This window comes from Gavialis gangeticus, unplaced genomic scaffold, assembly GCF_001723915.1.
Source record: "Gavialis gangeticus isolate Ggan-Ray unplaced genomic scaffold, GavGan_comp1, whole genome shotgun sequence".
NCBI lineage: Eukaryota > Metazoa > Chordata > Crocodylia > Gavialidae > Gavialis > Gavialis gangeticus.
Window position 1 is genome coordinate 13988518 of NW_017728992.1, and position 21614 is coordinate 14010131.

A 21614-nucleotide genomic window follows, 5' to 3' on the forward strand; every position below is an offset into this window, starting at 1 on the left:
CAGGGTGTGTGTGTGGGGGGAGTGTGTTTGATCTGTGTGTTTTTGATGTGTGTGTGTGGGTCTAGGTGTGTGTGTGATCATGGTGTGTATTGGGAGTGTGTGTGTGTTCTGGGAGTGTATGTGAGAGTGTGCCTGTGCGCTTGATCTCTCTGTGTGTGATATGGGTGTAAGTGTGTCCGGCTTGGTTCAATCAGCTTTAATGAGCAAACAAACAAGTAGGTTAATGGCAGTAACAACAAATAAACAGAACAGGGAAACACTGAACAATGTTTATACTTTACGAAATAGGGAACACGAGAAACAGAATAAAGAACACAGGAACAAGGCAATGCAAGTGCCTTTACATCAAAGTCTGAAATTTTACCCCATTGGTGCCTGGATTCTCCAATCACTGGTACAAACTTGTGCCCTCAGTTTCCAGGACACTTTGTTATGCAGGTCACTCCCTCGCTACAGGGCCTTGTCTGGCCACTCTCACAAGAACCCACCACTCAATACACAGCAACAAGCAACCTCCACAATGCAGCACACAGGTCGCATCTACATGAGACATTTACTGCACAGTAGACTAATGCAGTAAACATCTGAGCATCTACATGTGTACCCCTATTAGGCTGGAGTAAACTAATTTACGCTGCAGCAGGATAGTACTTGTACATACATGTACTGTCCTGCTGAGGAGTAAAAAAAACTCTGCAACAGCACATGTGTAGACACTCTTTGGCTGGCTGGAGCATGAGGGTGCTTCAGCATTATGGCTGCCTGCTCACTAGTCCCACACTGGAACACCCTCGTGTCCCAGCCAACCCCTCTGCAGCACATTGAGCTAGGGGAAGCAGCCCTGGGCTGGTAGACTGACCCCCTGGCCCCCCACCAGCTGCTCCAGCTCAATGTGCTACAATCCTAAGAGCAATAAACTCCAGAATAATAAGCTCCAGAGTTTATTACTGTGCATCAATAGGCACGTGTAGATGCACCCACAGACTCAGACAATGATACACATACAGACATGCCCCATGCAAATGCACTGACACACAAAGCCAGAGACGTGCCCTGAGACACTTCTGTGGTGTCATTTTATGTCAATGGGTACCTGGAACTTGCCACCGCTTCACTATCCAATCACACACTGAATATTACTGTCTTCTTGGTGACCAGGCCTGCCACTCATTTAAACTGCAAGTCTTTCACTCATCTCTCACTTTTAGCTCAGGCTTGTTGCCTCACACACCTGGCAATCACACTACCTTCCCCACCAAAACTCAAACAGCAACTACGCATGCTCACTTATGGCAAAGTGGATCAGGAGTTGAAAGGTTCACTCCTTCCAGGCTTTTTTGAACCTGACTTCAACTGCACGTGCTTGGCAACAGAACAGAAAAACCTGGGGTCTGCACCATATGCATGAATGCCATGAGCCTTAAGAAAAAGGAGAGAAGCCAGGAGGAATACATAGTACATTGCACCACCCATGTCTGCCTGAGCTTGCTCTCACAACCATTTGTGCTGGAGACAAGGATGGAAAGTGTTGCCGGCCCAGTCAAAAGTGGACCTTGGCTAGTGAGGTGGACAAGTCTTTCTCTTCCCATGGGAATTTTTGTACTTTGATGCTAAGCACTATAATAATGTGCATATACATCGCTCTCTGACTAGCCTGGAAAGAAGATAAATGTTTGTGGAGTTGCCAGCTAAGAAATTATACTCTAATTCAAGCAGCAGAAGGGCAAAATAACTGTGGCTAAAGATTCTTTCCCTAACTCTGCCAGAAAGTTGTTTAATATGATGAGGCAAGAGCATCTCCCTACAGTTTTCCTTCAGTGAGAGCCAATGCTAGTATACAAGCAGGGTTAGCATAATTTTCACCATATTATAGCTGATCAAACTAAGGATTAGAGAGTCTTCATGATTTAGCAGAACTGGTATAAGAAGGGTGAGTTACGATAAGAATCCTTAAAGATGAAATGATACACTTGTCCTCTGGAATATAAAAATTGTTTCCAGATGTTTTATTCAGTTCAACCACCCATAAAATTTTGCTGCTTCATACTTATCCACAATTGTAGAGTGCTTTGAGATAGATATATGAAATCATGAGAAAGCTCTACAATGTACAAAGTGGGTGCATCTACACGAGATGTGTTACTGTGCAGTAGCATAGTTTACCGTGTGGTAAGCATGTGCATCTACTTGTGCATACACTTACTGCACAGTAAACTTTGCTAATTGCAAGTAAATTTGCTGCCTGCAAATGCAAGTAGCAAATTTACTTGTAATTAGTTACTACACAGTAGCATTCATGTAGACACCTGCCTGGGAAGAAATGTCTTCCCAGTAAGCTGGCCAGCAGGGGATGGGAGATAGCTCCCTGCCCCTGGGAGCTGCCTGCTGCTGAGGTGGGCTCTACCACCGGAGCCCAGGTGGGAACTATGCCCCCCTTCCCTGGCAGCAGGGAGCTCCATGTCCCCTGCTCCAAGATCATGATTAGAGAGTGGAGGCTAGGTTATCCTTATTTTCCAGCACCACCTCCGTGACTGTGGGGCCAGTGCTTGGAGATCCTTAACTCCCAGCACCAGCTCTGTGACTGCAGGGCTGGTACTAGGAGATCCTTATCTCCCAGCCCAAGCCCTGGGATCACAGAGATAAGGATCTCCCAGTGCCGCCCTGGGGACCATGGAGCAGGTGCTGGGAGCTCCCTGCTGGCAGAGGCTGGGGAGCCTGTTCCCTGCCCAGCTCCACAATCCAGCATGGAGCTCCCAGCAGGGGAGCTCCCAGCTCCAGCTCCACAATCCAGCATGTTCCTCACCCAGCTCCATGATCATGGAGCTGAGCAGGGAACAGGCTTCTCAGCAATTGTGGAGTGGGGGCTGGGAACTGTCCCAGTCAAAGGCAGGTCCCAGCCCCATGCCCCAATCAGGCAATGAAGGTGTGAGGCTTGGAAAGAGCTATAGGAGTGGGGCAGGTCCTGGCCCCATGCCCTGATCCACTGGTGGGGCAGCTAGCGGTGAGCCCCTGGCTGGGCGGGGATTCCCAGATTCCCTGAGAGCAGTTTACTGCTCCCAGCTCTAATGGACATATAGACACCTGACTTTCTTACTGGCCTTACTTTTTGGCTGGACTAACTAACTCACCTAAAACTTCAGTTCAGTCACTTGGCAGGGATTCAGCAAAGCAAAGCAGGTTAAGCATGAGTTAGCAGATTCCAGCCCAGATTCCAGTCCTTTCCCAGTTCTTCTGAATATTAAATGTATTGCATATGGTTAGCTCCCTCCTTAAGACTGTGTTCTTCAAAAATAAAAGGCACTTTTTTTTCTTACGCCCCTTTTACATGACCAAGGATTACATTCTTCAACTAGTCAGAAACAGTTCTTTATGACACAAAAGCCAAACACCTTCTATACTAAGAGGATGCAATACCTGTAAGAATCCCTTTGTGAAGTCTGGAGGCATTGACTTATCTCCTGGACATATTCACATAGAATAACTACCATTAATATGTAAAAATATAAATAAAAAAATCTTGGTTTACACATTGGTTTATGAAAATGACCAGATTTAAAATATTTTTACCTTCATTCTTGCATTTGGTTTAACATTGCTTAGATTGCACAAAGGCAGGTAAAAACATACACTAAGACAACAAGCAATTACAAGTTAAGTCATAGGCTGCTTACAGATGTTAAAAATGCCCCCAAAACAGTGCTTTACTTTAAATTCAGCACATTCCCATGCCAAGCCCCACACATGCCCAGAATAGGTAGCACATTACTTCAACCCAGCTCTGCAGCATCTGTAAAGATCAGGTGCTTTAGTGGGGCTTTTCTGGGGCTTTTATCTAGTAGCTGATTAAATCAGCTTTAGCTAAAGTGCCAAAAAGCCCCACTGAAGTGCCCATTCTTTACAGACATTGCAGAGACTGGTTGAAGTAACATGCTGCTTCTTCCGGTAAACCACATTTTGTTGGGGTTTTTTTGTTATGACATGATGTCTTAAAAACAATGACAGGATGTCTTTGTTTCTAAAGACAGATAATAAATATGAATATATAAATAATGAATTAATATGTTTCAAGATTTCTAGGACTGTTAAATACAGAGGTAGTTTTGATTGTGCATCTTTGTTCTCTTCACAGAATTATTATGGCATAATCTGATAAGTAATAAAACAGTAAATAAATAAACTTTTTAATATGAGCTTTCAAACAAGTTAGATATCTTTATGAAGGCCTTAGTTTACATAGCACCTGATTTTAACATTCTTTGCAATACAGAGCTTTTCAACATAATAGGATTGAAATGTTAAAGAGAATTTAGAATCTGTAACTTCAACATTACATTGGTCTTTCCATTTCTCTTTGAACTCACTTGCTGTGAATGTTGTGGCATTTAATTTTTAATAGGTTTATTCTTCATTATTGTAATGGGTAGTCTTTTATTTTATCATCCTAGGAACTTGGATCAAAAAGCATATTTGTTTTTCTCGGTATATTAACACCCACATAATATGGTTTTAAAAAGTTGAAAAAGTGCAGGTACTTCTGTTAATTGGAAGGTAAAATAGGTATTCTGAAATTGTGACATAATGAGGTTAGTTCTGATACAGGACCCTTCAGAAGCTGAATCTTTGTAATTGGGGTAATTGCCATTTGATAGTAAGGATGACTGCAAAGGTCAGCATTAGAATCCTATTGAAAGTAAATTGTTTTCACCTTCTGTGTTCCTTTAAAGCTTACATCTACTCATACACTTAACTCCCTACTCACCCCTCATTTCCTTTGTTTGCCATCTGCAAACACCTTGTAGTAGTCCTTGTAATTACTCTGGAGGCTGCAGATTCCTTTCTTACATTTCATCACCATTCTGCCAGTTCCAACTATAACTTGGGCATCATCATCCTACCTAAAGTGCTAAGACTCATTTTACCATACTTTCCTGAATAATGTGCTGTGTCCTCACCAGCCAACCTGTCATCAGTATCTAAAGCCAGTAACAATGCATTGATCAGCAGCAGTTAAACTGAGACTTGGCTTTTTTCTCCTAGTTTACTTTGGCAAGTACCTTTTTCACTCCATGCGCATTTTTTGCATTTCTTTTGAAACCACATGAAATGGCAGTTACAGTGTTTGCACGCATGTTTCTACCATTCTTATCTCTCTGATTCTAACTTTAAAAAATAACTGCATCAGTTTACACTGCGCTAGGAGTCTTCCAACCAGAGCTCTACATGATTTTTTTTCCCCTGGAAACAGATTATCAGTATTGATCCTTAGGGCAGCAAGGGGCCCATTTTAAACCTAATGCCTGCATTATACCACTAGAAACTCCATGGACTATACTAGAATTGTTCTTGTTCAGCAAGTTCAAATTAAATTAAATTCAGGCCAATGGATTCTTTGAATGTAGTATAAAATAAATACCTTGAATTTGTCCTGAAATGATAGTCAATTGGAAAAGATGTGCACAGGGTCTCCAAAGTGAGTCAGCTCAAGCTTCAAAATCTGTAAAGTCCATGAGCTGAAATTGGAAAATTTGATTAATGTTGAAATAACTTTTTCACAAAGATCCTAATGTCCTAGGCATTTCTACTGTATATGTGTACCATGCTGCTTGCCAATAGGGGAGGTATATTTTCACGTCTCATTCAGGTCATGACATTATAGAGAAGGCAGTAACTAAAGTGAAAGCTTTTGGCAGCATATGTGGCTAATGTAGATTCACAAGCCACTGGAAATTAGGAGAGAGAACTAAATATAGCATGAAAATGGGTATAAGGAAGCTAACCTTGAAAAGCGGGGAGATGTATATACAAAAATATAGAAAATCTTCCCTAAAATAACGCTACCATCCTGCCACTTCAGCTACTGAAGAGAATTTGGATTTGGGAAACATCTGCTCCACTACTGCTATTTCTAGTGGGCAGATAAAGACATCTGGAGATTTTGACTAGCAAAGCCTATACATTTGTGCTCTTGTGCCATTCTAGAAACTTTTATAAACATGAAGGGGGAAGGAGAAGAAAAAAGTGATCATATATATTTCTGAAGGAGTTAGATATTGCCACTGTTCTTTTAACTGTACACTGGTATATATGACTTCTCACTCCCCAGGTGGCCTCTATCACAAATGACAAGGTGTTAATTTATCTCATTCTAAATTCTTTCCACTGTAAATTTTTGACTTGTGAAATAAAGGCTACTGAAATTTTCATTGCAAGCAAAAAAGATAATTTCCCATCATATAAGTCATTATCCACTGTTTGTTTGTTTTGGTTTGGGTCCCATATTTGGCCCTGGTGAGCTGAGTGTTGAAATATAGGTCATAAAATGGGTGCCTAAGACTAACCTCAGTAAAGTCTGTGGTCATAGTTCAGCAGTCAGGTTGTCAAGGGTAGCCTGGCAACAGGGAGCCTCTTTGGGAGGGAGTGCTATGCTTATTTTGTCTCTTAAAACCTGTACTCCAGCAGGACAAGATGCCTATTGTTTCTTTACTTCTGTGTCCTCTTGTAACAGAATGAATATTACTGTAGGTTAGACTTCCTGTGGAAGAACAAATTCAAAAAAGAGCGGGAGGAGATTGAAACCATGGAGAACCTGAATCGGGTGCTTCTGGAGAATGTGCTTCCTGCTCACGTAGCCGAACATTTCTTGGCAAGGAACCTGAAGAATGAGGTCAGGCCCTGTAATTTATGAGCTATTTCGGTAAACCCATGTGAATTAGTCATCTGGTTACACAGTGTTTCAGGCAATTGGTCCATACTAATGAGACTAGTTTTGGGACAGAGTTCTGGTTTATGTAGTGGATGACCAAAATGCAGCCTGAGACTAACTGAGTTACTTAACTAGTGTCTGTATTGTCCTCTGTGGGTGTGTAAGTGCCCCCATTATTAGGATAGGATCATCTATCCATGCAGATATCTTCTTTTCCTGTAATTAGGGCACATATGCACCCAGAATGGGTAACATTCATTCCCATGCTTTAGTCAAGTCAGCTCAGAGCTAGTTGCAAGTTGCATTTCAGGGGCACGGCCCCATGAGCAAGAACATGCATTTCCCTGAGCACCTTGTGCCGCTGCTATGTGTCCCTGGGGAGTGCTGATGCCACATGAGCTGTGGCACATTGCCCTGGGTGGGGTGGGGTGGGGAAGGCTGAGGCCAGCAACTGTGCTGGCCTCAGCAGGCTTACCTGGGGTCGTGAAAGCCTTTGGGAGCTGCAACTGTGGCATTCCTGCAACAGGGAGCCTGACTCTGGCTGGCCAGGCTCTGGTTTTGGGCAGTTCACTACCACCATGTGTGCTGCCCTGTTTTTTTAAAGAGTGGGGTTTTTTTGACCCCAAGATCTTCCAAGTTTGAAAATTCCACCCCCTGCAACAAGATAGCAATGCAGGGAATGCCTGCATGTGTGGTGTCTGCGGCACCACATACCCACACATCTGTGCTCATCTGGACATGCCCCAGTTGTCCATAAGGTAAAATATACTTTTGCCCTTACAGGGTTTTTTCCCCCTTTCCTGTATCTTCCTATAAAATAATGTAAAGGTTTATTTTGCATCCATGAATGTGGTACCTTGCAATCAAAGTGGGGAAACTATTTATATAACAAAGCATCTTGGCTTTTAAGTCATGACATATACACTTGGGAAGAATCAAAAAGGGGGGAAAAGATAGAGGGCTTTGTTGACTAGACCCAAATTCATAGTGAAAGTGAGTGCATTCATATCCCCTTCTTTTAATGGCAGTGTATCTGTATTCTGCTTGTGCTGCTGCTGTCAGGAGGCTGTAGCTATCAAAGGGCAGGTTAAAACCTATGTACTGAATGTGTTCATTCTGAACAGAATCTCAGTAGCCATTTCTTTTCTGCTTAAACTCCATAGAAATCAATAGATAGATTCCTGTTGACGTCAGTAGGCTTTAGACCAGCCTTTAAATGTTCCTTAAAGTGTAATAAAGGAAGGAAAAAGGAAATAAAATAATGTGCTTTTAAAGTCGAGAGAGTACGAAATTATTCAGGTATCCGGACTATGCAAAAGATCATTTGAAATGTCTGTGTTTAACAGAGTTAACTGTTTCAAAGGGAACCCAAGTGGATAGCTAGCTGTGGACTTTTTTAACCCTTGTATTAATTTGCAGTAGTATAGTATAGAATCAAACCAAACCCCAGAGAGTAGAAGGCACCTCAGCAGATTCTGGCAGAGGATCAATCTGGGCTAAACCATCCCAGACCTAAGAGAGAGTAACTGTCAAGCATTGAACATCAAAACTTTTCTGCTGTTCATTAACATTTAATTGGTAATCAATGTGAAATGCAAATCGGCCCAGGATACTTGTGATGGTTTTGGCTGTCAGCCAGTTTGGCACATCCCCAGTTCTCAGCTGAGGTGTTAAACACAGCAAGCCATCAGGAGGCAGCTTTCTCATTTATGTGCTATTGCACCGCAGCTGCCCAACAGAGTAACACCATCTGCTCACCTAAGTATTAGCAACCAGATTGGTAATTTTCAACACTTGAGCTTCTTGTGGCTGAAATTACCTTTAGATAAGCTTGATGGTGATCAGCAACTATGATCACTGAGCCCTGCAAGTAATCATGCCTAGTGCAGTAAAAATTGGTTTGGCACACATTAATGGCACTCCCTGCTTTGGGGTTTTGGGTTTTTTTGGTTGTTTGTTTTTGTGCTTGTTTTATTTGTTTGGGTATTTTTAAGATATCTTATTGCTAATTATTCTACCTTCCAACCAGCTTCAGGCCAGTTTCTCAGAGGCAAGATCCAGTTCACCTAATTACTCTTCAGAAACGCTTATTAGTCCAATATTGCTTTATGTATGTCATGTTGTAAACATCAGCCATTTCTGCAGGTTTCTTGTAATTAGTAGCATTAAGGGTATGTTAAAAACTTTCAGTTCGTGTATACTTGATGCATCTATTTGTTCAGCATATGCTTTCTTGTCAATACTGCTCCAGGCAAATGTGATTGGGATTAATAAGGAGAAGGTAAAAATATGTAAGAGTAGTCAAACTACAGTAAAAAGCAATTCTGCAGGATGCCCTTATTTCATTGTTGGGGAGGGAAGAACCAGGGCATTTGTGCATGATTTGGGTTCCACACTTAAAAAAGGATGTGGACAGTTTGGAAAGAATTCAGCGCAGAGCAACAAAAATAAAGTAAGGGCCTGGGAAAAATGATTTATGAGCAAAGGCTAAAAGAACTAGGGTTATTTAGTCTAGAGAAAAAAGGATCAATGGGGGATTCAATAACAACTTTCAAATACCTGAAGGGTGATTATAGAAAGGATTTATCTTAACTAAGGTTTCATTTTGCCTTCTCAGGTTACTTTGAAACAACATGGATTTTGCATAGATGAGTGAAAATAAGAGTTCAGATGCAGTTAGGCCAGACTGATGACCCAGCTTCAGGGCCACAGGGGAGAAGAACAAAGAATTACTCTACAGTATTTCCAGTGTTACTGCCTTCCCAGTGGTGCTTCACAGAAGTGGGCAGTAGCACAAACAAACAGCTTTTTAAGGGTTTTTTTCTGTTAAAAGCTGAATAAGATGCATATTAAGCTTCTGAAACAACACCCTGAAGGCTGTAGTAATTTATTCCAGCTTGCATGGAGGAAAAATGTAGTACTATTCAAAATCAAATGGGAATGTGCTTCTGTGCCTGCTCTTATTCTCTTACCACTCTCCTCTCCACCACTCCCACCAGAAAATGGGGTGCCTCTGTTGAGAGGAAAGAGGTTTAGCAGCAGAATATTGATGTGCCAGTCAAGGATTTGTCACCTAGCCTAGCAATTTATCATATATAAATAACCAGCAGATATGTAGGTTATATGTATCTGTGTATAACATGCACAGTATACATCAATTTGACCTAAAAAAGTGGGGGGAAATGGTTTAAACAGCACAAAAACTAAGAAAGTCTTTCTACTTTCTTCAAAGTCAAGAGCACAACTTAAGTTAATTTAAAGGGTATCAGACCCTGATGTGATATGCCTCACAATCATGTAGCATTCCTCCAGTAATTATGAGCCACAATCTGCTCAGCTTACTCCCCTGCTGAAATCAGCAGAGTTACTCAAGTAAAAATATGGACATGATTTGGCTTTATAGCACCATTATAATTTGGGTGAAGTGATAAATACTGCATATTCTGTTTGAAAATTCTTGACTTTATCAATTCTTTACTGCAGTCACTGGAAAGACTCCTGTTGGTTTCAGTAGGCTTTGCTTCAGATCCCTAATCCTTCTTGGCCTACTTTCCTGATTTGTAAGAATAGAATGCACTCACTTTCTGCCATCCTGTTCCTGATCTTGTTAGACCATAAACTCTTTAGGACCATCTCTTCCTATCTGTGGATATAGTGCCTTGCACAATGGATCCCTGATCTGGGCTCAAACTCTCTGGGCACTACAACACCATAAATAATTAATAAGAAAATAGATAGCATTTTGCAAATTGTGGGATTGGCACTAAGGTTACTCCCGCTGAAATCCCAGGTAGTTCAGTGCACAGAAAACTTCCAAAAATAGGCTCTGGTTCATGAACATTAAAATATATCTTCTTTATTTTTCAGGGTTTGTGTTAAAGAAAAAAATCAAGTAACTTTGAAACTTTTTGAATACTTTAACAAACCTACTGTTCAGGTACCCACTGTAGATGACAGTATAGCAAACACAAAAAAAGAAGAAATACAGGATTCCCTTTAATGAAATATAAATAGATAAAAAATAGAAAGAAATATAGGATTTTTGGGAACCTTCCCAAGAACTCTGCAGCTTAAGGCCACTGGCAGACATTCATTTGAAGGTATGATGAAATCTGATTTGCATTCCCAACAATTATGCCTCCTGCCATGCCACACATACATGGCAGGGGGCATGATTTTGGGACAGTGATCAGACCCCAATCATGCCCTACTTATCAGTACAAGGGGAGCCTGGGATCATGATCCCAGGCTCCTTCTGCACTGGCAAAGTTGGTGAACAATCAGCTGGTTGTTGGCTGGCTCTGGGGACCCACTGGGCCCTTTTGAGTCCCTGGAGCTGGCCAGTGATCAGCTGATCATTGGCTGGGATGGGACTGTGCCAGAGCTGCCTAGTATAGTCCTGGTGCTACCAGGGATCAGCTGATCATCAACTGGCAGGGATGGTACTGGGGCCCATTTGAGCCACCTTGCCACATGTCGATTTTTAACATGTAATAATTTTGAGGCTATTTTACTTTTTGTCTTGCCATTAATTGCCTGGGTGTTTGGTTGGGTTACACTTTAATATGCAATGAACTGGTTGATTGTGTCTTAAGTGTAATGTCTGCCAGGGGCCTAAGAGTCATCAGGAAATGTTCACTCATCTTCTAGAGGCTGCAGGAATTACAGTTGCAAAAGCCTGGAAGATAAGTAACAACTCTGAGATCACTGACTGGTTTAAAAAAGTGTGGGAAATTTTAATAATGGAAAAGTTTTACTATTGACTATGGACATAAACCAGTATGCATAAACCAGTATAAGTGATTGGAAACTGGTTCAAATCTGTAACACAACAGAAGTTTAGTGCACATAAACTGCTTTAAAAAATGGCTGAAACCATTTTAAGATAAACCTGGATGGATGTAGTATCAGACTTAGCTGATTTAAGTTAAATCAGTTTATTCAACTTCTGTCCCATATTCCCTTCAGATTCAAGTTAACTCACAGTCCCCCAGCATCCTTGAAGGGTTTGCACCTCCCCTGAAAACCATCCTCCCCAATGGCAGGGTGCGTGGGTTAGCCTTGGCCCAAGCTGTCTGTTCCAGCTGAGCAGGAAGGCATGGTTGAGTGCCCCCCCCGGCTTCTGACCTCAGCCACTGCAAGCACGTGGCTGCATTTCTGGAATTAGAAGTGAATGTCTGTTCACTTGCTTATTGGTTCAATCTATGAAGTTCAGACTAGCCTGTGAAGATTGAATTGATTCAGCCTTGGGCTTGTTGACTGTGTGTACTTAGCCATCAAATCAGTATTCTACAGGGACAAAAGACAAAAAGATGCTTGCTGAGAAATTTGGTGGCCTTCCTGGAATTTGCTGAAAAAAGAATCCTCGCCTGCCTCCACACAAGAAAAATTGAGAAACTTTTTTGAATATTGAAGGAAAGTAAAGTAGATAACACTTAAGAACAAATTTGGAATACATTTAAAATTTAAAAACAGAAATGAGAAGAAGATAGTGAGATTTATATTATGCAGAATTCTGAGGAAAAAGAGGGGGTGAATTATTCTACAGAGATGAAGAAACACAGAAGCTTAACATCAACTGAATCAGAAGGGAGCTGTCAGACTGAAAGGAAGAGGGGAAAAAAGAATACAAGACTCCTGTGGACATTGACTTGGATTAAAGGAGTACTGTTGATGGAAGATAAATATCTGTCTTTGTATACGTCAGGGGATTGGATGATATACTTCAGAGTATTAGAAGACATTAGCTTCAGGTTCCAGCATGTGCACTCCTAGGCTACTGCTAGGATCACTCCCCTCTAACTCATCATCCGTGTTCAATATCTTATATTATATGCTATTGGTGAATGTCTTATTTAGGGCTTTGTTTGACAGCTCTTTCATTCTGTTATTTTCTTATGGGCAGGATCTGTATCATCAGTCGTATGACTGTGTCTGTGTCATGTTTGCCTCTATTCCGGATTTCAAGGAATTTTACACGGAATCTGATGTGAATAAGGAAGGTTTGGAATGCCTCAGACTGTTGAATGAGATCATCGCGGACTTTGATGATGTATGTACTGATAGCAGCAACAGATGGGTAATGAAAGCCCCCAAGGAGGAAACAGAAAGTGAACACATTTGAGCGGGAGGGTAAAGGGAATTTGGGCCAGAGTTTTTTAGGTATCTGTTTCCTATAGAGACTCTGAAGGGGACTAATGGGGGAGAACCAAGGGATTTGTATGTGCAATGGGCCAAATGTTGATCTGGTATATGCCTTTGACCCAGTGCAATGAGCTCTTCCTGCGACAGGAAGAAATTTGGCTCTTTAGCTATCTACAGGACACACACACTGCTTCTCTGACACCTGCCTCAGTGTTCAAGTAACAAGTGCCTAGAATTAGTTACCTCATCCTGCTTCACTTAAAATCTTGCAGCTGCATCAGGTCTGTATGAGTCTACATATTTCTGCCTAGTATATAAACACTTTAATAAGAATGCATAGGTTTTTAAAACAACCCGTTTCCTAAACTGCAGGCAGATGCTGTGTGTGTAATTAATGACAGAATCTGTAGGCAGTGCAGTTGCTCAGGTCTGACTGAGAGGAGTATTTGTCTTACAGAAACTTTATTACTGATAAAGATTTGTGAGCCAGAAGGAACACAGCATGATTCACAGGCTAAATTTGCAGGGCCTGCAGGTATAGAAGGAATTTTTATTGTGAAACCAAGGAAATCTGAAATGCATGAGACAATAAACATGGAATCCCCAGACATGGTTTTTACCAGCTCATGTAGACACTAATCAGAGCATTCACTTTCAGATTGCATCGTAAGGCTTCCCTGTTGGCTAGAATGACATAAATAGGACTCATCTGATGCATGAAGATCCCAGTGACTTCCAGAATGCGGCATGTGTCACAGGGCAGGATTGGGCCCATGATTACCAAATTAATTGTCTTGGTTCCAAGAATATTATACTTAGACAGAAAGGACCCCTTTCTGCATGCTAACACTTTACTGAGGGACAAAAGAAAAACTAATGGGTGCATGGCTCTTTCAATAACTGCTATTTCACAAACGTTTTGCAGCAAGTATTTAGTACACTGAACACTGTGTATGAAAGGGACCATTCTCCTTTTGAAGGTCATATTATATAAATACAAGACAACTTCTATTGAATTACCCTGGACAGAATGTGCTCAAATTATTTCTTTCAACAAGAGATAGAAGACACGGGTGAGAATTTGGACTTAAGAATGCTGTTAAGATGCTTAGCTACCAAACATTGCCAGTTCAAATAACTTAATAACTGCTGTTCCTTCACAGCTGTTGTCTAAGCCAAAATTCAGTGGAGTTGAAAAGATCAAGACTATTGGAAGCACGTACATGGCTGCTACAGGACTGAGTGCTACACCCAACCAAGAACACAGTCAGGTACAGCACAGATATATCAGTGGCTTGCTAGTCACTGTCACAATCACATGAATTTAAATATATATTTGTTGGTATTCCATGTGTTGCAGTTAAAATCTGTCCTAACAGCATGGACTGTGTGTTTCTGGACAGGGTTGTACCTATTTTTATTCAATAGCCTCTGTGAGCAATTGCTTATTATAATATGGAAATGACATATTTGCATTTTCATTGTCTAAATATGCATTTAATTGGAAAGCCACCAGTCTCTATTACTGTACAGTATTTCTCAGGGGAAGTATTTTGATTCAGAGAGTCTATTAAAAACATCAAAAGCTAATGTTTTCTAGCATGTGTTTCAAGGGGGGAGGGAGCTCTATATCACACACATACTTAAGGTAGCCTAAGGGTGAGCTTTCTATCCAGATACTTTCATTTTTAGATTATTTTTTATGGCAAGGCCAGAAAATGCAGCCAAGTAGACATGCAAATTAAAAAAATTCTGTACATCAAGACACTTCTCAGGTTCTGATCAGATGCCTAACTTATGGGGTAGCCTTTAAAATAGTACAGATCAGGGACAAAGAGATAGCAGTCGCAAATCAACACATGCTTTGTTTAGGATTAATCAGTTCCTGCAAAATCCGCAATCCTTGTAGCCTGAAACAATTAACACCTGAATTATAGTCCACCAGAACAAAAGGTAAACACTTGAGATTAGCCTGCTGTTTAAAATGCAGGGGTAGGGGGGACAACAGAGATATGATACACTGAGGATCTGGAGAGAAAGGGAAATTGATGTTTAATAAAACTAACATTCCTAGGAAGCAGTTTATCTTATGAATTACACACAGATGCTGGAATTCAAGAGATTTGGGGCTTATTCTTCATTTAGCCACAGATCTTGCTGTATGAATTTGGGCAAGTTGTTTAGCCCCTCAGGACTTTATTTTTCACCTTTCCGAAAAGTATTGTTCATTATCAGACTGTTTGATACACTATTGATGGCCCTTGTCCATGGTAACTCAAGTATATTTAGTTACAAATGACTTAGCGTCTATTTTGAAATTTAGGAGTCCACACAAAAGCGAAGGTGCTAGACTTCGAGCACTTAGGCCCTTCTCTTCGTAGATACTTTGGTATTGTAATACTTAAGGTGTGGACCAATTATACGATTTTTAAATATATCAATTATCATGTGTTTGTCCATTGGTGGCATCAGTTCAGTATAAATGTTTTGTTTGTTCACTTATATAGTAGTGTTCATGTACCTAAACCACTGAACTTTAAATCTGTATAAAACAAGTGTAAAATCACAGAAATGTAGCTCCACTTACATTAACATAGGAGCAGGCACACAAAATGTTTATATCACATTGCCAAGTGGTAAGTCCCACTTTTTCTTTCATATTGGTATAATTGATTGTTGCTCTCTGTTCTCTTTATTCTTAATATTGCAATGTCCAACTCAGAGAGAGGTCAGTAGCCATGATAGTCTGAAGTCAGAAAGAAAGTAGGGTAAATTTGAACCAGATAGACTAAATAAATCTTAAATGCATAGCATAAGCTTTTGTAAGCAGCAGCTTACTTCATCTGTCACAGCTTATGAAAGTTTATGCATCTCAGATTTAGTAAGTCTCTAAGGTGCAAATTTATCCTGCCTTCTGAATTTCTAACTCAGCCACTCTACTGCCTCAGCCCCAGATTAAGCATTTTGGCTCCCCATACACTGCAAAGAGAGAGTTAAGTTTTCCAGGAAAGGATCCTCAGAAGCAAGCTAACTGCTTAAGAGCTACCTAATGTTGCTAGGAATGAAGGGGGCATATTTTGGTCACCTAAGGAGCTGACTAGGACAGAGACAGGCATCTTACAACTTTCTGGATTCTTAGCCATGAAGCTTTTCTTCAGTTAGGCACCTACCACTTTCTTTGAAGGCCTGAAGAACAGAAGTAAATCCAGGAGGAATGTAGTGGTGTGGTCACATCCTCCTTCAATTTCTGCCTTAGGTTTAGGAAGGAGGCACCTGGCTTCATTGGGGTAGGGGAAGTGATGGTGTTGGCATGGTTCCCCATGTGACTGTGAGGGGAAGGGGCAGCAAGAGAGAATTGGGGTCTCCCCAACCTCTCATTGCAGGGCTGGGAAGGGACTGCTGCCCCCTTCCTCAGCAGGGAGCCTGGGTCTCTGCTCAGGCCCAGGATGAGGCACTTGGCACTCCTTTGGTAGGCTGCCTCCTCCTGGTCAGCAGAGTGCAACATGGGACATACCTCCCTTTTCACAATCCTAGATCTGCCCTTGTTGAAGAAACCTTTCTTCCAAAAGATAACCTAGGAAGGTGGCACCAGTGGTTGTGCCCCATCTTCACCGAAAGCTCAGTGGTTAGCTCACTAACCCAGGATGTAAGAGACCCATGCTCAAACCACTCCTCTGCCTGAGAGAATTTGAATACCCATCTCTCAAGAGTCTCCTGACCACCAGGTTATAGTATTCCTTTGGGAATAATTTGCTCCTGTTGAAATTCTTCCACCTGGAGGGATTCAATATTTAAATTAGAGTAGCTCAGGTCAGAGGGTGTGAAAGCTCCTCCTTGCTACCTTAGAATATGGGGTATTCTGATGTTTTGGGTCACTGTGTTGGGAAATGTGGATCGAAGTTCCTGCAGATAGAGGATGGTCCACCATAGGCTTCCTACAGCTTTCATGAGTGTTGAAAACACTGAGCTATTAGGTAAAAGGAGGGAAACCCAGCCTCTCCTCAGTTTTTCTCAGTTAACTCCAGAATGTGTACTCTGAGACTACATGCATGTTTTTGCAGGTGAGACAGGTGAAGAAGTACCTGGTTTGCCAAACCCAATAAAACCTGGGAAGACCAAGGCACTGCTAGGTTTAACCTGAAGCAGAACTTTGGACATATGGGGAATATTAATTTTGGAAATTCCTGCAGATTTGGGCACCTACAAAATAAGAGAGCTGCTGAGCAGGATTTGAGATGCCTAAATGGCATTTTGGCTCTCTACTCCTTGAGTGTCCACGTGGGTCTAATTCTTAATTACCACTGGGCACCTCTACACGTACATTGAGGCACTTTTCCTAATGCACATTAAATTTAGTACTTCCAATGTGAGGTACTAAACAAATGAGCATTAGGCTGCCTTAATGTGCAGTAACTAATGTGCATGGTTTTTACGTGATGCTTCATGTGCAGTAAAATAGGCTATTGTGCACTAAAGCACTCGTGTAGACGCACCCATTGAGATTCTGGACTTGCTGCATACTTGAAAAGGGATAAAGTGAATTCAACAAGTTGTAACTAATTCTATTGTCTATGAACTTGAATGATCACTATCCTAGACCAACCATAATGATTGGTGGCCTGGATAATGATAGCTGAAGTTGAGATTGAAATGCACTGTGACTGCACAGCAAATATCTCTGAATTGATCCACACTGCAGTCAAAGGTGTGACTGATCACAGTGTATAAGATATACTCAAAACTCAGACTAGGTTTAAACTAGTTTGATCAGGTCCTGAGAACAAAAGAGCCAGGGCAGCTTAGGGTCTCAGCCCAAGTTGCAAAGTTTGCCCAGGGTCATGGGCTGTTGACCTACACTGAGCTCCATACTGCCACAGCTTCCTTGTGATCAGTACCTGAATGTGAATTACAAACAGAACAAGTACTTTAGCAGCCACAGTAAAAGAAAACAAACTTTATATGTATGAAAAAATTAAGATTTCATATTTTCCCACATCTTTTTCAAAATTGTGTGGCCGGGTAAGTATTGTAAATCATTCCACCACATAAAAAATATATCCAGTATCAGGACAAATATTAACATGATAAATAAATATAAAAGTAGCCAGAAGGGAAACCCAGTCCAAAGGAAGTCCAGTACCCTGTTGATTAATAGTACTGTATAGAGTGCATCACAAAATTTAGCTGCAGTAGGCTGCACTTGCTGTCTCAACAGATTTTCACTTTAGTTCATTACCTCTCTCCCAGAACTAATAGGTGCTTCACAGTCCCTATTCATACAAACACCATAGACATGATTCTCCTGCTTGTACTATTGAACATTACGATTCACACCATTCAAATAAGCTGGTGTCTCCAGCATTGATGAGAGCCATATCATTTCCAAAAAATTGCGTGCCATTCAGTTCGTCATGAACATTGATGCTGCTTGTGACTGAACAGTAAGGCCTGATCCTATTCCATCTTGGCTAGGGACAGACCTTACACATAAACCAGTTTAAGTGATCAGAAACTGGTTTAAGCCTGTGACAGAACAGAAAACTAGTTTCAAAATGGCTGAAACCAGTTTAAGATAAACCTGGTTGAATGTAGTATCAGACTTAACTGATTTGGCTTAGGTGCCTATGTGTGAGCCTATTCCACCCTGTTCAAGTCCCTAAAAATCATGAATACATCTACTTTTGTAAGATACATCATCTGACACTTATCACTGGCTATATCTACACAAAATGCTGACTGTGCAGTAGCCCATGGCTATTGCGGACTAGCGTCGCATGGTAGGAAGCGTGATGCAATGCTACTGCACAGTAATCACAAGCTGTTGCACAGTCAGCATCACAAAAGAGTTGTTCCTCAGTGTTACTGCATAGTAACTCCGGTTACCGCACAGACATTTAGTACTTGTTTATACTAAAGACGCAGCCACTGAGTTGCAAAAAAGCAGCCAGGATGAGGAGGACCCACCTTTTGGGTTAACAGTTTTTCAGTGATTTAAATCAGGATGGAATTGAACCTAGGTACTTAAACCCGCTTAACATACACAATAGTATCCAGGCCTAGCTGAGACATCTGTGACATATTTAAACCAAGGCACTAATGCTGAAGATCAACAGGACACCAGTCTCCTAGCATACACGTAAAACAATGAAATGTCATATTCCAGACAATTTTGAGTAACCTAACTGATATGAAGCAAATTCAGTAGCTTTTCTTTTCAGTAGCTTTTCTTTGAATAACTTGATTTCTTGTTTTGTAACAACACTTGAATATTTTTGCTAAATATTTTTTTACACTCTGCTAATATTTACTTATACAATAATCATTTAGCAACTTGTGACTCAAGTTAAATCACTGTTAGTAAATCATGGAATGTAATTTTTGTGCTAAGTGCAACAGGCTACTTCAGTCATGTTTTCCATTACTGTTGGAAACTAAATATCAGTGGAGCTCAATAAGAATAACTGTTTATCCATTAATGCCTGCCAATAATAATCTTTTTTCAGAGAGAAGGAATGTTTTTCTCATGGAAAGAGCAGACTCGGTGATGTAGCTATGCTGGGATTGAATTTTACTCATTGTCTGAGTTTGGTCAAATGATTTGACCTCCTTGTAACTTAAATATACCTATTTTACAGAAGAGTATAAGAAAAGCACTGTGCATTTAAGTAACCCATGACTGTAAAGAGTTTTGGTATTCTTATACAGATAGAAAACGCTTTGCATTTCTATTTCAGAGATGGCCAACTTGAGACATAGGTATCACAAGTGGCATGAGCAGCCTGTGTGTAGGGCACATGGCAGATTGGGGAGCAGGCAGGCAGCACAGACTGACAGAGCAGGAAGGAGAAAGCAGAGAAGCAGATTTGGAAGGGGAATGAGATCAGACTGACACTCAGGAAGGGTATGGGGCTAATATGTGGTACACCTGCCAAAAAAGGTTAGCCCTCACTGCTCTATTTAAAAGTAATTGGTTTATGTATATTGCCTTCAGTGATTGAGCTTGCTAGAACTTTATGGAGTCTTACTATGTGAAAGAGTTGATATTTGCTCACCACTTGGCAGCAAATGCTTCTATTTTATTTATGAAAATGTGCAACAAAATTTCTGACTTTAATATCTGTCTTGTTATCCCCACACTGATTACCTACAAGAATTAAAAACATTTCTGTGTCAACTTAAAGATTCCTCCCCTCTACCCAGCAAGTTTATAAGACTACCAAGGCTAGACATAAAGAAAAAAAAGGGCAAAACAATGATCCACAAAACCGATGGCTACCATCAAAGAAAGTCTCTTGGTTGATGGATGATGTGATGCAGCCAAAAACAGCAACAACAAAAACAATGATAGAACTAGAGAGAGAATTTAAATCACGTCTAAAGAACTGTTCGGTGCCTCTTTGAACTGAGTAGTTATACTGTTAATCCCTGTGCAGATGTTCAGTTTCTCCAGGGGGGTTTGCTGCTCTTTCCAGGAGAAACCACAAGTGTACACATGTTCAGGCTTTCCACCCCCCCTCCCCCCCGCCAAGTAAAAATGACTGCTCCAGAAGAAAAATAACCAGGGTTAAATCACTTCCAGGGGAGTTTCATCTCAGAGAGTGAATGTCTGTACATGGTGTCTTCTCTCAGAAGAGATCACAGTCCTCCAGCATCCACCTCCCACTGCCAAGGGGGCTGTGTGTCACTCACCGGACTCTGCTGCTCCAGCAAAGAGCAAAACATGCCCCCTTCAGAATCCCTACATTGTGCTGCAGAGAAACACAGGTTGATCATGGGCAGTCTAGGTCAGCCAATAAGGGCTACCCTATGCACTGCTGCCATCTGTCATCAGACAGACTAAGAGAGCCTGCAGAGCAAGCTGAGATTTATACATAGCCCCCTCTTCCCCACCCCCAGCTGCACAGTGTCAGCACTGCAAGTTCTCTACTCTTCAGGGCCTCAGCATTCAAATGTCTGTATTTGCAGCTCTGGGTAAGTTTTTCCACCAGGAGAACAAATGGAAGAATTCTCCCGGATTATTTGAATGTGTGCACACAGCTTCAGTCTATTTGGTACTGAAGAAATGTCTATCTCAGATCACCATCAGAATCAGCATTGATTGGCCTGCTTCTGTGTTGGCAGGCTGATCATAAATGTAAAAGAAAAAATGCACATGGAAACTCGTCTATTTTCCCAGCCAAATACAATTCCTACAAGGTTGGGTTTGTGTTACTGGAGTGAAAAGCCAGTACTGCCACTTCCTATGCCAGGGGCAGGCAATTATTTTGGGTGGAGGGCCTCTTAACAAACTTTGGTGAGCTATTAGGGGCCACATAGGTAACCCTGCCCCTTGATAGTTGCCTCACCCCTGGTCTCCACATTGGGATCGGAAGTCCTACCCCCTAACCTTGACCTTTGCCACCAGAAGTCCCTTCCCTTGCTGTACCCTCCTACCCCCCCGCCACAAATACTCCTTTTGGGAAGCGAGGTTGCCATCTTAGAACCAAAATAAAACCCAGTTCTTACACTAGAAGTCAAACACCTACTATAATATATTTTAATTTTATTACAAAAAATATTTGTCATGACTTGTGATTGTGTACTGTATATAGAAGGGATTGCATAATAAGTCACAAATAAAATCCTATTCTTATATTGTGCGTGTATGGTGGGGTGTGGCTGAGGGTGGTGGGGTGTGTATGGTGGTATGTATGTGTATTGGGTGTGGGAATGTGGGGGGATTGTGAGAGGGTGTGGCTGTGTGGGGGGGCATAAAGTATGTTGGGGT

The 21614-nt window shown here is 41.4% G+C and overlaps 1 protein-coding gene across 1 annotated transcript in view; it reads left to right on the plus strand.

The window, feature by feature from the left end:
* ADCY2 (adenylate cyclase 2) overlaps positions 1–21614 on the plus strand; it is a 564608-nt gene that overhangs the window by 530367 nt on the left and 12627 nt on the right. Inside the window, exons 22-24 of the mRNA XM_019518414.1 lie at positions 6506–6664; positions 12609–12755; positions 14011–14118. Of these exons, the coding sequence (XP_019373959.1) occupies positions 6506–6664; positions 12609–12755; positions 14011–14118 (414 nt within the window). The remainder of the gene's footprint in view (positions 1–6505; positions 6665–12608; positions 12756–14010; positions 14119–21614) is intronic.